The following is a 16,841-nucleotide window of genomic DNA, read 5'->3' on the forward strand; positions in this document are numbered from 1 at the left end:
ACATTTCAATCAATAAACAAGATTTTTTGCAATAAAGCTGTATTTCAGATACAGCGTTGTTTAAACTTTTTTGTTTGTACAAATATGTAGGTTTTACTACTTGAACAGCTGTTGTGTTGTCACTTTACGGTGGCCTTCATGTATGATATCTAGATAATTCTGAATCAAAAAAAGTTATTCAATCTGTATTTTATTTAACATACAAATAAACCTAATAGCAAATATACTATTATTTTTTTTATAATTTAAAATTGTTTATTTTATTATATGTATTTTGTTATGGATTTACACTTTAATTAGACACAAAGCCACACACACGACTATAGTTATTTTATATTATTGTATATATTAATTGTTTAATGTGAAATGCTATGATAAATATGTGAAACTATATAACTTAGCCCCCTTAGCAACAATTTTTTCTTTTTTTGTATTTATTCATTTTATTCTTTTGTTTTTCTTATTGTCTTAATTAACGTGTATTTAAATAGTTAACATTATAATATATTCAAATAAAAAAATAAAGAGAGAGAAAGATAGAGTTATATGATAGTGCTTACTCCTTCATGTAAGGATATTCAACATCTCGTTGAGGAACAAATGTCTCTTTAATAGCTTGAGGTGATGTCCAACGAAGTATATAATGTGGGCCACCAGCTTTGTCGTTTGTTCCTTTATAACAAAAAAAATTATGTATAAAAATAGGTTTTATGTAAATGTGTATTCGAATTTATCTTACCAGACATTCGACCACCTCCAAAGGGTTGTTGTCCTACAACGGCCCCAGTTGACTTGTCATTGATGTAGAAGTTACCAGCTGCCATTTTAAATTTATCCAGGGCATGTATAAGGAAGGATCTAAAGATTAAAAAATGAATATTTGTTCTGCTAAAGGTTATTATAATCTTACTCATCAGTCGCAAATACAGCACCAGTTAGTGCAAATGGCGTTGACGTGGTAACCATTTTCATAGTCTCTTCTAAAGCACTATCCTTGTACACATAAACCGTTAAGAGTGGCCCGAAAATTTCTTCCGTCATCAATTTGTCATGAGGATCCTTACTCTCAACAATAGTTGGATGTATAAAGTATCCCTTCTCATCGGAATATGTTCCACCAACTAAAACTTCAGTATTCGAATTTTTTTTCGCATGTTCAATGTAGGATGTAATTCGCTGGAATGCCTTTTCATCAATAACTGCTGCAGCAAATGATGAGAAATCTTGAACATCACCAATTTTCAATTTGCTAGCTTTTTCCACAAGTCCTGCTTTCATCTTGCAAAATAAATAAAATACAGAATTACTTAAACTTTTTAAATGTAATAAGACTAACTTTTGGCCATAATGATTCTGGAACATAACACCTTGAACAAGCTGAACATTTTTGGCCACAAAATTCAAATGCGGAACGAATTGTCGATGCTACAGCACTTTCTAAATCAGCTGAAGGATGGATAAAATGGAAGTTCTTTCCACCACATTCTCCAACTAATCGAGGGAAGTTTACGTATTTGTCAATGTTGTTGCCAACTTGTTTCCATAAACGATTAAATGTTCTACAAAAGACAAATTTGTAGCAATAGCAAAGTCAATTAAAAAAAAGAACAACTTACGGCACTGAACCAGTAAAATTAATACCAGCCAAATGAGGTGATTTAGTAATTGTATCACCAAAAACTGGTCCATCAGCAGGAACAAAGTTCACAACACCATCTGGAACACCTGCTTCCCTCATAGCATTGAAAATCCGCCAATTCGACAGCACTGCTGTATCAGATGGTTTCCATAATACTGCACATCCCTGAAATTCAAAATTAAGATTTTTTTAAATTCTAGAATCTTTCAAGCTTACCATTAATGCAGGCGTATAAGCCAAATTGCCACCGATCGCTGAGAAGTTGAAAGGACTGACAGCAGCAACAAAACCATCAATACCACGATACCTCATCGAATTTCTAGTCACTTTTACATTTTCGCTAATTGGCTGATATTTTGTGCATTCTTTCAAAAAGTACGCATTCATTCTGTTCATTTTTTATTCATTATTTTTTCGAAGATTAAAGTCAAAAAACACAAATATTTCTAAAGTCTCCACAAATTTTTTTTAGCTTACCGTATAAAATCAACTAATTCAGCTGCTGAATCAATTTCAGCTTGAATAACAGTCTTTGCTTGACCCAACATTGTAGCGGCATTCAATTCTTGACGATATTTTGTAGCCATTAAATCGGCAGCTCGATTCCATATTTTAACACGCTCACTTAATGGCGTACGATCCCATTTGGTTTGTGCATCACAAGCAACTTCAATTGCATTTTCGATAATCTTCTGATCGGCCCAATAGAATTTGGCTATTTTGTGCGAATGATTATGTGGCATCACTTGATAACGTACATCTTTTGTTTTAATTTCCTTGCCACCAATAATGATGGGTATTTCTTCGCATTTAGCTGCGGTCGATTTGAGGGCAGCTTTAAGAGCATTTCGTTCGGGGGAATCCTTGCTATATGTTAAAATTGGTTCATTTACAATACCAGTATCGGGTAGATTTGCTAATGGTACTACAGAACTAATGCAGCGTTCATGATATCTGAAATTGAAAAAAAGAAGAAGACAAATCAATAAAGTTTTCGTGTTAGACATTAATTTGATGTATTTTTAACAATATCTTATATTTAAGATATTACGTATCCCAAAAAAAAAAAAAATAATAAGGACGAGTGTGTTGATTATATAAAAATTTTCCGTGGTAATTGGTCAATTTACATAAATATCATTTGATTTCCTTTAAATTGAAAACATAAAAGTCCCCAAGCCCACAATATCTTTTGTGTGGTAATCAAAAAAATTATATAATTCTAATTTGTATTCATTGCTAATAACAAACGACGACGTCATAATAGCAGCCAAGCCTCTTTTTTATCACCAACCTGAAATTCATAACAAACGACGAAGAAAAAAAATAAAAATTTCTTTAGATAAGGCGATTTGCGATTATGACTTCATTGCGTAATAAAGATACCAATGAGAAGATAAAGGTTCTTGTTTATAATTTTTATTTTTTGCAAACAGATGAGCACTGATTCATAGCGCAACACGTGCCGCTACACCAATTAATGTTTAAAAAATCTTTTATTTTTGCTGACTTGAATAAAAATGCTATTGAAGCAAGAACTTCCTTAGAAAGTTAAACGTAAACAAGAGTTTGTAGGCCTGTGGCCATGGTCAAACTAGCATTCCTTCTTGATTCGAATGTTGACTCTTGCAAAGTTGCATTAACTGAACTTCAAACAAACTTAAATAAAAAAAAACGTAAAGTTATTAGAGACTAATAAAACAAATAAACCAAAATTAAAGAGCTATTCTCTTTTTTTTATTTATCTGGCTGCTCTTCATTTATACATATATTCGGGGGCGCGGCAAAGAATTTATTTTTAAAATAATTACCAAAGAAACAATTTGTTAGAACCAAAACAAAAATAACATCTTTCTCATAGCAAAATAGTTCAGTTCAAGGCGGTTTACTTTTTTGCTTTTGTAAAATAAGGTTGCTGTATTATTCGCTTTTGCCCAGAGGTTTTACAAAAATTCAACATCTAATATAGACAATCCAAAAGCCTATCACTTTATACAATTATTTTTTGTTTGGGTTCACCCACATTAACAAACTATTGTGTATTAGATTGTTTATCATTTAGTTGGCCAATTGGCAGACAAATAGTTTGGCAAAATAAAATTCTCCAATCAAACGGGTTGCTTGAGCTTGAACTAAATTCGGACGGTGGAAGTTAACTATAAGCCAATAAACATTATTTGTTTAATATTCCTCCCAAAGAACAGGTTTTTTAAAGTTTTTTTTTAGTGTTGATTTCATGCATGCGAGTAGTTTGTTTTTAAAGTGGTATACGTGACTTTTATAAACAAAATAGATACAAAAAAAAACAAAATAAACAAGTTTATTATAAATCTAATGATAAAGTGTTAAAAAAAAAAAACAAAACTAAATCAAAAAAGCAAACTGGATTTTTGTTGGTTTGGCTTAATTCAATTTAAAGTTTGAATTTAACGGATCACTCTAATACATGTCATTCCAAAGAGGCTTAATTGAGTTCTTATACATAACCAATGTTTACTTAAATTCTGCTCAATTTATCAGCTCAGCATTTAGAATGAAATAGAGTTAACATGAGTCGGTTTTTTAGTAATGTAATAAAGTCTAATCTTAACATATCGTCGGCTAAAAATTGTAAACCTGCCAACTAGACTTTACACTTTTTCTAAATTTTTGAATAAATCCAAAACAATATAAATTTATGTATTCTTTAGACTCCATTCTTATACAATTTAAAAGAATTTAAGAGATCTGAAAGCGTTTTTTTAAATCAATTTTTGAAATAATTTTTATGTGGAGATACCACGTGGTAGTTAGCAGATTTGCATGTTAAGCCGGCTATATTTAATGAGAATTTAAAATATCATTATCGATCTGAGTTCAGCAAATATTTGAGGCTGTTATTAAATCACAATTTTATGATGGAAGTGTTGTCAAACCCACATTTTTGCAATTAGGTTTTGCAATTTTCTGTAACAAACTTTGTGATCATAAAAAAACTCAGTTCCTGTATATAATTGGAATTTTGTTTTTTTATACGCGGTATTTTGTAGTTATTAATATTTTTTTTAAAGTGTATTTGTAGACGTTGTGTAATGTTTTGTCTGATAGACTGTCACGAATTAAAAGTTCTTTTCACGTGTATCATATCGTTGTTTGCGTCTATTTTAGTATCATGCTAGTATTTTTATGATATAGTTTTAAAATTTAGATTTTCCAACAGAGCAAGCCAAATCAAAAGAATTCTGGAATATTGATTCTCAATGCCAAACAATTAATAATCAGTTTTTAAAACAGTGATACATTTCAGATTGATTTCAGTCGGATGCTAAATCTCATTTTACTTTTTAGTCCTAAAATTTTTAAAATTTAAAAGTTTACAAAGTCAACTTTTACCAGAAAGGTTATTTTAAGTTAGAATTAAATCTAACGAGAATCTTGTGAGGGAGTGAATAAGCAACAAATATTAAAGAATCAATAGTCTTGTTGACTGGAGATTTCTAACTGGTTTTTGTGTTGTCAACGACTAATGCCTATAGAAGCATATTTTGAGTTAATTTTATAAAAATATTCCTTTTCCATTCTCTAAAGATTTTTTTCATGTTCAAATAACAATTATGGTCTGAGAATTACTCTATCAACTTTAGTTTTCAAAAAACATTTTACATTATAGTTTTTACATCTGATTCAAGATCAGCGCATCATACAAGCTAAGAAAAGTAAATAAACTGCCTGCAATTCGTGCTAATTGTGCTAACTTCTTTTTATATGTAAACTCGAATTTTCAACAATTTTTTTCTAACTCGGAGTTCGAAAATTTCTCATTCATTGGACTGAAAAGATGATTTTTGATTAAATGGGTGGTTGATTTTTTGTTTTTATACATTCTCTTAATAGTTTTGTTATATCCTATACAAGAAATTTGTTATTTGTAATTCGTAACAAGGAAGAGCATTGACCTATAAAATAAAAATCATAATATCAGACCACAAAGTACTGCCGATTCCAATTACGAATTTGATTTTTAAGCTTGTCAGCTTATGGTTCAAAATTTAAAAAAATGTCAATATGCACTTTGGTAACATCGAAGTCATTCAACTCGAAATATACAAACAAAAAAACAATACAAAATATTTAGGTCATTTTAATGAATAAGAGACGATCGAAAATGTTTCGAATTTCATAATAAGGCTGAAAACTTTTTTTTAACTGTAAATTAGGTACTCCATTAAGGTTTTTCAGTGGATTGATAGAATATGCAATTTAGATATTTGGTCCTCCTAGTTTTGTAGACACTTTTGCATGTATCTTCTGATAATTAGGCTGTAAAGTCATATCTTTTTTTTCTTTTATTTTGTTTTCAAGGTTTTAAATCTCAAAATCTCAACTTTTGTAAATTTTCAGACGAAATAGTTAGGTACCTATCTGTTTCGCAATTGAAAAAAAAAAAAAACACTACAAGCATATACTTCACTCTTCTTTATTCTACTTTTCAAGTGTTTCCTTCTTCGTTAGATTAAAGTTTCATATTATACAAAGTTGCTCTCAAAGTCGTGTTTTTTCTTCAATTTAGCAAAACCTTTAAACTTATTCGCAAGTCCTCAAAAAAAAAAGGTTAAGTTAACATAACATAACTTATACACAATCCCTTTCCTATCTTTTTTTTTTGGTTTGCTTTGCCTTACTACCTACCTATATTGTGTATGTTTTTTTTTCCAACACAAGACCGTGAATGTAAAAATCGATACGTAGCAAAATATTCAAATATATCTTTATTTTTTTTTTTCATTGCGATTTTTTCTTGTTTCGCTTGTAACTTTGTTTTTTGTTCTTTTGTTATAGTCATAATATACTTGGTCACCAATTCTCCACACAGTTAAATCGGTCATCATTTATATTATTTTTTTTTTCTTCCTACTAAATTAATATTATTTTTGCTTTTATCACGTTCTCTGTTGTTTTTGTTCTTTATGTGGTGTGGATATAAGTATGTAAAAATAATGTAAATTATGTTCTTTTCTATATTGTCTCTCCAAATAAACATAGACATAGAAATACTATGCATTAAAAGGTCAAAGAAATAAATTACCGCAGTCGTCTCTATTTTAACTATTCTCCTAAGTGAATAGGTAAACTATCCTCTATCACTTTACATCTAGTAAAGTATCTAAGAAAAAAAAAAAAAACAAAAAATTGATTTTTAACCAAATATATAACTGGTCATAGTAGTAAAAAAAACATACGGGCGCATTTTCCATTGCATCTCTCCACCCCCCTCCGAACCTCCCTCTCTTCTTCCTCTCCACCACTTTCACTACTACTTAACGACGTTTCAAAGGCAACCAGAATCTTATGTAAGATAAAAATTATTTTACTGTCAATATTTTCCATCCAGGCTCCGATTCTGTGTGCTTCTACAGATGATGTCTGTTTGCTTTGAAGCGACAAAACAGACAAAAAAAAAAGAACCCTCTTATTTAAATAAATTGGTGGAGAGTTAAATTATTCTATCAATTAAGTCTTATATTTTTTTTTACACCACATTTCTAATGGAACACACATAACAAAAATTTATCCAATTGGAACAAATTTTTGTTGTTGTTGTTTTTTTGTAGGTGTTGGGAATTGGTATTTCTAATAAACGTCTTTTGTTCTATATGCAAAAAAAAAAAAAAACTCACCTAAAAGCCGCCGATTGCCTTGATATTCTTGGTAATATGGAAAACATCTTTCAATAAATTTAATAATTAACTTATTAACAAGCAACAAAAGCTTTTTTGATTTGATTTTTTCACAACAAGACGTCGTTTCCTTCTTGAATAGAAAATAACAATAAATTTTATTTCAATTACAACAATACGACAAAACGACGATGTGATATAAAATCGATTTTTTATCCAATATAGGGCTCGATTTTTTTTTTTGTTCTTCTTTGATTTTCTTTCAATATATTAAATTTTTTTATAATCGAGTGGTTGTTGTAAGTTATAAGTAGGTATATATAATATTTTATTTTATTTGGGATCTCTCAAATTATAATGAGATCAAAATTAGATGTGCGACTGTCGGTCGGTCGAAGAAGAGTCGACTGAAATTTTTTGAAGAATTCTGTGTGTGAATTGAATACTGACTGAAATTGAAATCTGGCTGAGAAAATAGTGAGTGTGAAAAATTGTTAAAAAGTTGATGTACATATTTTTTTTTTCTTTTTGTTTTTGTATGATGAAGTATAAAAATGAGAGAGAGAGAAACGTCACAAAAAAGTGACAGTAGAATGACAGACTGCTAGCTTTCAGAGCGCAGCAGGCAGAAAAAAACAAAAAAAATATACCTACACAAAACAATAATCTGGATAAAATCAAACAGGGTGTGTCTATTTAGTTGGATAAATATATATTTTTTGTTGAGAGAAAAAATCGAAATTGAGTATGAATTTAATTTAAAAACAAATTAAAAGAATGGGTGGGTAGATTAGTGAAAGTAATTTTATTTTAGTAAACGCAAAAAATATGTTGAAGGTCTTTTTCTTTTTGGCAAACGATAAGGTTTAAATGTCAAAACAAAACAAAATTTAGTTGTTGGCAAAGGAAATTGTTTAATTGTTTCAATTTAACTGAATATTATCTGTTGATTTTAGGGAAATTTGTTTATTCTTTTTTAAATAAAACAAAGTATATTTTGATTTATTTTGGGTTTTTTGAAAACAGAAAAAAAAAATCAAAATCTTTAGAGCCTTTTTTAATGGATAAGAGGCAGTTAGAGATACACAAAAGCAACGATTTTAAGGAATTATTTTTTGTCAGTAATTTATTGGCTGTTTTCTTTTGGTACTTCTGAATCTATTCAAAGACATTTTTTCTATAGAAGAAATTGAGTTGAACACAACCAGAAGTTCTTAGCAGTAGATACTTAAGGCCAAAGAAACACAGCTATTATACATGGGCGCCAGGATTTGATAACGGGTTTTTGTAGAGCAGTTCAATACAAACATTTTTTCCTTAGGGAGATGTGTCTATCTCCCCACGTTTAGGTGGGAGGGGCAGTTTTCTAAAAAAAAAATTATCAAAATAAAAAAAAATAATAAAAAACAACGGCAACACTTACAGTTATAAATGATAGGGGAGAGTGGGGCACTTTTGAACACGGGGCACATTTGAACACTGCATATAAAATTTTAGTTTATCAATCTTTGTTAGAAGTTATTCCATATTTGAAGCCGTCAACACCATATCCATAAACGTCAATGACTTTCCTTGATTATCTCAGCTGGCTTTCAGATTTATAGGTGGAAGGTGATTTTTATAGTGGTTTTGCATCATTTCAGTTTTTTAGTTGTAAGAGTTTAAACAAAATTTGGTGCATGATTTCAAAACGCAATACAATTTTTGTTCATGTTTAATAAATTTTAAACTAAATCACGGTGAATTTTGGAATGAATATATTAATGTTAAATATTTATTCAACATTTTATGTCGTTGACACAGTTGCTGCAGTTTTGAACAAGTGTGTTGGGCACTTTTGAACATGTTCAAAACCGCCCCCAGCAGTTTGTATCAGACATTTAAAGGAAACTTTAATGTGTTTTGTTTAATAAATCGTAATGTTCTTATAAAAAGAATAATGAAAGTATCAATTGTGGGAAAAATTAAGGAAAAAAATGGAAATTATGTAGGTACAACATTATTGAAGATAAAAAAAAAGAAATTACTGAAATCTTCAAGTTCTACACCAATTAACGCTCCTGGTACATGAAGGACATCCACTTTGTTAACATTTGCATTTAATGTCTAGAAATATAATTGATCCCAAAATAAATCTATTTTAGTCTGAGAAGCATAAATGGCATGAATTCCATTTTTCTAAGTTATGTTTTAAATGAATTTTTCTTGTTTTTTTGTTTTTCTTTTCAACTAATAAATGTGATAACTATAGTTTAAATTTTATGGTTATTTTTCTGAGTTTTTTTTAATTTTTGGTTCCTTGAATATGATATAATAATCAATTTTGAAGTTTGTGTATGTTTTTATTAAAAAAAACTAACAAAAAGTTGAGTGTTATTTATTCATTAAAGCAAAACTAATACTACTGTTCAAATCTGCCCCATACATGGGGCACTTTTGAACATAAGAGCCTATATTGGTTAAACATCAAAATTTAATATAAATATTTCGTCTAAATAACCAAATGTTATTTGAAATCGAAGTTCAATGTTACTGTTCAATGTAAGTAATTTTTACAGATCAAGAAAACGAACACATTTCGTTCAAGCAGCTGCGAAAGCAAAAAGTGTTCAAATGTGCCCCAGTCTCCCTTACCATTTCCGAGAGGCAAAATTGTACATTTAATTCTAATTTTTAAATCAATATATTATAACCAATAGTTTTTGAAATAATCGATTTCAAAGTTAAAAATAGGCGAAACAAAATTTTTTAAAACTCATTTTATACTATTTTTGTCCAGACTGTGAATTTTAATAAAAAAATTACTCACACAGAAAACTTCCTTAATTGATTCCTTATCGAACAGTGAAAACTATATGTTTCTATGTCTTCTAGTTGATCAGATTTTTCTTTTTCAAAATATTTTTTGTTTTTATTTGTTTATATTTTATTAATTAAATGATATTGTATGTATGTAGGTACCTATGTTTTTTTTCGTATTCTAACCCCTTAAAATAACTATTTTTTTCTTTATACCAACAATTTTTTGAAGAAACTCTAAAAAAAAAAAAAATTCATAACAAAATTATTTTTTAAAGTTATTTTTTTTATCGTTAAAACTTTCCTTTTTTAAATTTTATTTTTGACTTATTTTGCGGCAAGGTACCTGAGTGTTTTTATATTTTGTGTTGTTCATTTTAATCGTATCAGTACATCATGAGAATACTGAAATAAACAAAAATGGTTTTTAGGGAGGAACCTACCGATTTTTGAAAACAAATTTTTTTTTCTCATTTACTGGATATTGACGTTAAGATAAGTCAATTCTTATCAGTCAGGAAGTGCCCAGAGTTACTTAATTTTGGTTTGCAAAACAATAACAACAAATAATATTCTTCATTCCAAGTTGGCAATTCATTTATGTAGTTCAATTTCAATTCAAAATACCAATAAAATATAAATCGTTTCTGATTAAAAAAAAAATGTTCCACATACGCCACAGTGACCCGTTTAAATATAAGAATTTAAATTTGTTTTTTTTTCTGTAATTTATTTTACTGTGCATTTCGTGTTGTGTGTAAATGCTCCTGAACGTATTTGAGTTCTTTGCAATAATTCTCGTTGCCTTAAATTTTCGAAAATTAACAAAAAAGACGCACGACACATAGGTCAGTGACATAAGACAAAAAATTGGTTTTAGGTTGCAAAAACTTGAGCTGTCGAAATGAATTTTTTGTATGTTGTAAGTATATAATATGTTATGTACCTACTTGTAGTATAAAACTATAAAACTTATTTTGCAGCTTTGAATTGAAAGACTTGAGTACACTGTGAAGTAGATATGCCGCCGAATATTGGGCCGAATTCAGCCGATTAGTTCCGCAAAGTTCCGTAACATTCGGCTGAATACCAAATAGAGAATAAAAAGACTAAACTTGGAGTCTAGATGCAATATAACGCTTTTGTGTAGAGCTAAAAACTAAAACTGGTGTCACATAAAAGCTGAAAGCAAAAATGTAACATTTACAGAAATACAAAACTAATCAATTTTTAGCGGTATTAAATTTATTTTACATTTTTGAAACGAGTTATCCATTTTTGTTCAAAAAGTCTAGTTTTTCTTCTTGTTTGTAAACTTGTAAAAAAAAAGTTAATTTCTTTCATTATGAAAACAAATTAAGAAAAAAAAAAACTCTCTTTCACGATGTGAGAATTACAGAACGTAAGCACTGCCAACAAAAATCAACAAGAACGGCAAAAGCATTGAAAGCAAGAAAAGCGAAGAGGGTGACAAAAGCGTCAGTAGTAAAAAGAGCAATAACAGCAACAAAAGTGACAAGAGCGACAAAAAAGACAAGATAAATTTAACGACACGAGTGCGCTTGTCGCTTCTGTCGCTCTTCTCGTATTTGTCGCTCTTGTAGTTTATGAAGCCCTTGTTGTTTTTGTCGCTTTTTGTCTGTTGCTTTTGTCGGTTTTTTTTTTTTATCTCGTCGGTTTTTTCGTCCTTGCCGCTTTTACCTTTATTGTCGCATTGGTCGCTTTAGCCGCCCCTGTACCTTTTGTCACCTTGTGAATTTGACCGTTTTTTTCGCTTTTATCGCTATTTTCACACTTATAATTCTTGTGGCTCTAGCCGCCTTTTCCCCATCATGGATATGAAAAAATGGAACTTTTATCTACTTTTCTGTTTTTATATTCCACCTAAGCCTTGAAACAATTTTAAAAATTTATTAACAGCTTCTTAATTGATTTTATGATGTTTGAATTTCTTTCAGATTTATCATATCGGCATCGCCCCTCACCGGCTTCACAACGCATGTGTTCAACATTCCATTTTTTGGCCAATTCTACAGAAGTTCCGAGAACTCTCATTTATGGTCGAAATTATTTTTCTATCATATCTCTGGCTATGGACCACCAAGTTTGCTCCTTTGCAAAGGAACAACACTAAAAGTACTACCCCGACTATTCCTGGGATATGGTAAACTCTTGGTCAATATCCTACACAGTGACTCTTATGTTATAAATTCGGAGAATTTCCGCAACCTAAATGATCAACTTAAAAACGGTTGTATTTTACTGCAAGGCTATGGAATACGCTCACCAGGCGAACTTCGTTACGAAGCATTCCCTTTTAATGAAAAAGAACAAACTATTTGGTCTGAACACAAAGCTGTTCGAAATTTGCGCACTCAACTGGACTTGGAAAACACTTGTGGTTTCATAACTTTTGTTAACACTGGCGTAGCTGATATTGGTTGCGATAATTATGATGTTGATGTTCATATGGAACGTCCACGTGTAAAGAAAAAGAGTTTACCTGGTGGTGCAGTTGAAGTGAAACCTCAATCTGAGACTGCTCCCATTCAACCAGCAAAAACCATTGTTCCAGAATTGACATCACCCACAGATCCCTCCGAAGTGACTAGCTTCAATCGCCAAACACCGACTAAACGAGCCGACTTAAAGAGTCCCGATGAAGATTACTTCTCGGTGACACCACAACATGGCTCACCATCAAATGTTTTTATGTCAGAGGATTGCAATGAATTGCTAGCATCGGAATTGGCCAAATGTGAACCTACCAGAGAACTGGTATCACAAGGCTCAGTTGAAATTCCTATGCAATCGGAAGAGAGACTCTCCTCATTAGATTCCCATTCGGAAGAAGACTTTGGTGAGCCATGGACTGTGCTTGATGTTAACTTTGGCGTCCCACTTTTTGACGTTGACTGCAATACAAGGATTTGTGAATATATTGTACGAAATTTGTGCAACGACGAAAGGTGAGTCTTTGACTTTGATTGGGTTGATTTTTAACACTTTAAATGTTTTTTTATTTTTCAGCTTACAACGATTACCAGCCATTAACTCTGCAATGAATGAAAAGTTCCTCAAGTTCATCAAACAGTGTTTGGTAAGAATTTTAGTACATCCTTTGTTTGCGTGTTTTAATTCTCTTTTTTCCATTTTTAGTACTTTGATGATGAAAATGTTGGACTGATTAAAATTGGTAAACTCCTGCCACATCCACGAATTAATTTAGCATTCGAAAATGGCAAAGTTTGCTACTGGAATGGCAAATGATAAAACTACCTAACTGCTACGCATTCCTTTTTTACACACATAACTTTTACATAATACAATTATTTCTATGTAGTTAATTAGTTTATATATATTTTCCCACATTCCCACCTACTCCTTAATTCCTTCCCTCTTCCTCTTATTATATTATACATACCCTACTACTACTTATTTTTCAAGTGTTTTTGTATAACAGAAATATTATTATAAAAAATTGGAATATAACAATCCATTAAAGCTCTTAGGACCGATTGAAAATAGTCCAAGAAGCAATGTGTACCTTATGCGATTGATATAAAAATTGTATGCATCTTATATGCCAAAATAAATAAAAAAAAAAAATCAGCAAACTTGCAATACATAGATTCTTATGAAATAAGAATATATAAGTTTTATTTTTTTTTTGTTGAGAGATAATAGATAACGATCCAGAAACTATCAAGTTTAAAAATTCATTTATATTTATTTCTTAGTTTTTTTGCTTTGAATTTTTAATGCAGTTTTTAGTTTAGTTTATTTTTTTTTAAGTTTAATTTTTTTTTTCTGTAAACGTCCACTTAATTTTGTTTTATTTAAAAAAAAAGTATACAAAACAAAAATTTTAATGTTTATTTCGAAAGACTTATGTTTTGATTTTTAAGATATTATTTTTCCATGAAAAAAGCTTTGAAAAAGTTTTTTAAGGAAAAAAAATATGGCTAAACCGAAGTAAGTATTTATCAAAAATCACGTAAGTAAAATAAAGCAGTTTTATTTTATTGAATTGATATATATTTTTGCGTATGCTCCTAACATTAAAGACCTTTTAATGCAAGTAACATAAAAGAAGAAAAAGATGATCCCATTTATTCACATCAAATCACATTTTTATTTTTATTACTTTATGTCACAGTATCACGGTTTTTTTTCTCAAATGAGACAGGAGTGATCTTAAATTCAAGGTATGGAATAAAATGTGGGGAAGAGTTGGAGAGATTTGCTGAAGTCTGTCTGTCAACCCGCGAACCTTTTTTGAACACGGGGCACATTTGAACACTGCATATAACATTTTAGTTTATCAAGCTTTTTTAGAAGTTATTCGATATTTGAACTCGTGAACACCATATCCATAATTGTCAATGACTTTCCTTGTTTATCTCAGCTGGCTTTCAGATTTATAGGTGGAAGGTGATTTTTATAGTGGTTTTGTACTTCAGTTTTTTTAGTTGTAAGAGTTTATTAAAAAATTTGGTGCGTGATTTTAAAACGCAATACAATTTTTGTTAATGTTTAATAAATTTTAAACAAAATCACGGTGAAATTTTGAATGAATATATTATTAATGTTAAATATTTATTAGACATTTTATGTAGTTGCCACAGTTGGGGCAGTTTTGAACAAGTGTGTTGGGACACTTTTGGACATGTTTTAAATAAAGGGCAGAACAATAGACTTTGGTTTAGTGGTTGTAGGACTTTGATGATGTTTGAAATATGAATGAAGCAAATTGGAGTAAAAGGATTATGATTTTATCTTTTTGGTCTGACATATGAACGAACGGAAGAAACGCATAAATTAAAAGCGACTCGCATCTGCGACTCAATCTACGATTCAAGTCTTCAACAAAAGTCTTCCACTAAAGTCGTCGACAGAAGTCGTCGACAAAAGTCGTCGACAAAAGTCGTCGACAAAAGTCGTCGACAAAAGTCGTCGACAAAAGTCGTCGACAAAAGTCGTCGACAAAAGTCGTCGACAAAAGTCGTCGACAAAAGTCGTCGACAAAAGTCGTCGACAAAAGTCGTCGACAAAAGTCGTCGACAAAAATCATCGACAGAAGTCGTCGACAAAAGTCGTCGACAAAAGTCGTCGACAAAAGTCGTCGACAAAAGTCGTCGACAAAAGTCGTCGACAAAAGTCGTCGACAAAAGTCGTCGACAAAAGTCGTCGACAAAAGTCGTCGACAAAAGTCGTCGACAAAAGTCGTAGACAAAAGTCGTCGACAAAAGTCGTCGACAAAAGTCGTCGACAAAAGTCGTCGACAAAAGTCGTCGACAAAAGTCGTCGACAAAAGTCTTCGACTAAAGTCGTTGACAAAAGTCGTCGACAAAAGTCGTCGACAACAGTCGTCGACAAAAGTCTTCGACAAAAGTCGTCGACAAAAGTCGTTGACAAAAGTCGTCGACAAAAGTCGTTGACTAAAGTCGTCGACGAAAATCGTCGACAAAAATCGTCGACAAAAGTCGTTGACAAAAGTCGTCGACAAAAGTCGTTGACAAAAGTCTTCGACAAAAGTCGTCGACAAAAGTCGTTGAAAAAAGTCGTCGACAAAAGTCGTCGACGAAAATCGTCGACAAAAATCGTCGACAGAAGTCGTCGACAGAAGTCGTCGACAAAAGTCGTCGACAAAAGTCGTTGACAAAAGTCTTCGACAAAAGTCGTCGACAAAAGTCGTTGACAAAAGTCGTCGACAAAAGTCGTCGACGAAAATCGTCGACAAAAATCGTCGACAGAAGTCGTCGACAAAAGTCGTCGACAAAAGTCGTTGACAAAAGTCTTCGACAAAAGTCGTCGACAAAAGTCGTTGACAAAAGTCGTCGACAAAAGTCGTCGACAAAAGTCTTCGACAAAAGTCTTCGACAAAAGTCGTCGACAAAAGTCGTTGACAAAAGTCGTCGACAAAAGTCGTCGACAAAAGTCGTCGACAGAAGTCGTCGACAAAAGTCATCGACAAAAATCGTCGACAAAAGTCGTTGAAAAAAGTCGTCGACAAAAGTCGTCGACAAAAGTCGTCGACAAAAGTCGTTGACAAAAGTCTTCGACAAAAGTCGTCGACAAAAGTCGTTGAAAAAAGTCGTCGACAAAAGTCGTCGACGAAAATCGTCGACAAAAATCGTCGACAGAAGTCGTCGACAGAAGTCGTCGACAAAAGTCTTCGACAAAAGTCTTCGACAAAAGTCGTCGACAAAAGTCGTCGACAAAAGTCGTCGACAAAAGTCGTCGACAAAAGTCGTTGACAAAAGTCGTCGACGAAAAGTCTTCGACAAAAGTCTTCGACAAAAGTCGTCGACTAAAGTCGTTGACAAAAGTCGTCGACAACAGTCGTCGACAAAAGTCTTCGACAAAAGTCGTCGACAAAAGTCGTTGACAAAAGTCGTCGACAAAAGTCGTTGACTAAAGTCGTCGACGAAAATCGTCGACAAAAATCGTCGACAAAAGTCGTTGACAAAAGTCGTCGACAAAAGTCGTTGACAAAAGTCTTCGACAAAAGTCGTCGACAAAAGTCGTTGAAAAAAGTCGTCGACAAAAGTCGTCGACGAAAATCGTCGACAAAAATCGTCGACAGAAGTCGTCGACAGAAGTCGTCGACAAAAGTCGTCGACAAAAGTCGTTGACAAAAGTCTTCGACAAAAGTCGTCGACAAAAGTCGTTGACAAAAGTCGTCGACAAAAGTCGTCGACAAAAGTCGTCGACAAAAGTCGTTGACAAAAGTCGTCGACAAA

General features: G+C 31.7%; 2 protein-coding genes across 3 annotated transcripts in view; one reads left to right on the plus strand and one right to left on the minus strand.

Annotated features, from left to right (window-relative positions):
- The window catches only part of LOC129921328 (protein FAM91A1), a 31,489-nt gene extending 17,627 nt beyond the window's left edge, over nt 1-13,862 (plus strand). Inside the window, exons 8-10 of one of the 2 annotated variants that reach the window (XM_056003128.1) lie at nt 12,054-13,064; nt 13,126-13,195; nt 13,255-13,861. In XM_056003128.1, the coding sequence (XP_055859103.1) occupies nt 12,054-13,064; nt 13,126-13,195; nt 13,255-13,365 (1,192 nt within the window). In that variant the 3' untranslated portion in view covers nt 13,366-13,861. Of the gene's footprint in view, nt 1-12,053; nt 13,065-13,125; nt 13,196-13,254 lie in introns of both variants that reach the window. The other variant, XM_056003129.1, reaches the window with a different exon arrangement.
- LOC129921329 (delta-1-pyrroline-5-carboxylate dehydrogenase, mitochondrial) lies at nt 450-7,761 on the minus strand. Its single transcript, XM_056003130.1, has 8 exons — nt 7,297-7,761; nt 2,117-2,593; nt 1,856-2,027; nt 1,617-1,804; nt 1,337-1,559; nt 911-1,278; nt 740-858; nt 450-672 (listed from the first exon to the last, which is right to left on the minus strand). The coding sequence occupies exons 1-8, from the start codon at nt 7,341-7,343 to the stop codon at nt 557-559; spliced, it is 1,710 nt and encodes a 569-aa protein (XP_055859105.1). The 5' UTR covers nt 7,344-7,761; the 3' UTR covers nt 450-556.
- Nucleotides 13,863-16,841: the final 2,979 nt, after the last annotated feature.

This window comes from Episyrphus balteatus, chromosome 1, assembly GCF_945859705.1.
Source record: "Episyrphus balteatus chromosome 1, idEpiBalt1.1, whole genome shotgun sequence".
NCBI lineage: Eukaryota > Metazoa > Arthropoda > Insecta > Diptera > Syrphidae > Episyrphus > Episyrphus balteatus.

What these genes read in the sequence shown, in the direction of transcription:
- LOC129921329 (XM_056003130.1), bottom strand. Translation starts at nt 7,343, where the DNA reads ATGTTTTCCATATTACCAAGAATATCAAGGCAATCGGCGGCTTTTAG. An exon ending in AGGCAATCGGCGGCTTTTAG is followed by an intron (nt 2,594 to 7,296) that starts GTGAGTTTTTTT and finishes TTTCAATTTCAG; the next exon opens with ATATCATGAACGCTGCATTA. An exon ending in GAATTAGTTGATTTTATACG is followed by an intron (nt 2,028 to 2,116) that starts GTAAGCTAAAAA and finishes AAAAATGAACAG; the next exon opens with AATGAATGCGTACTTTTTGA.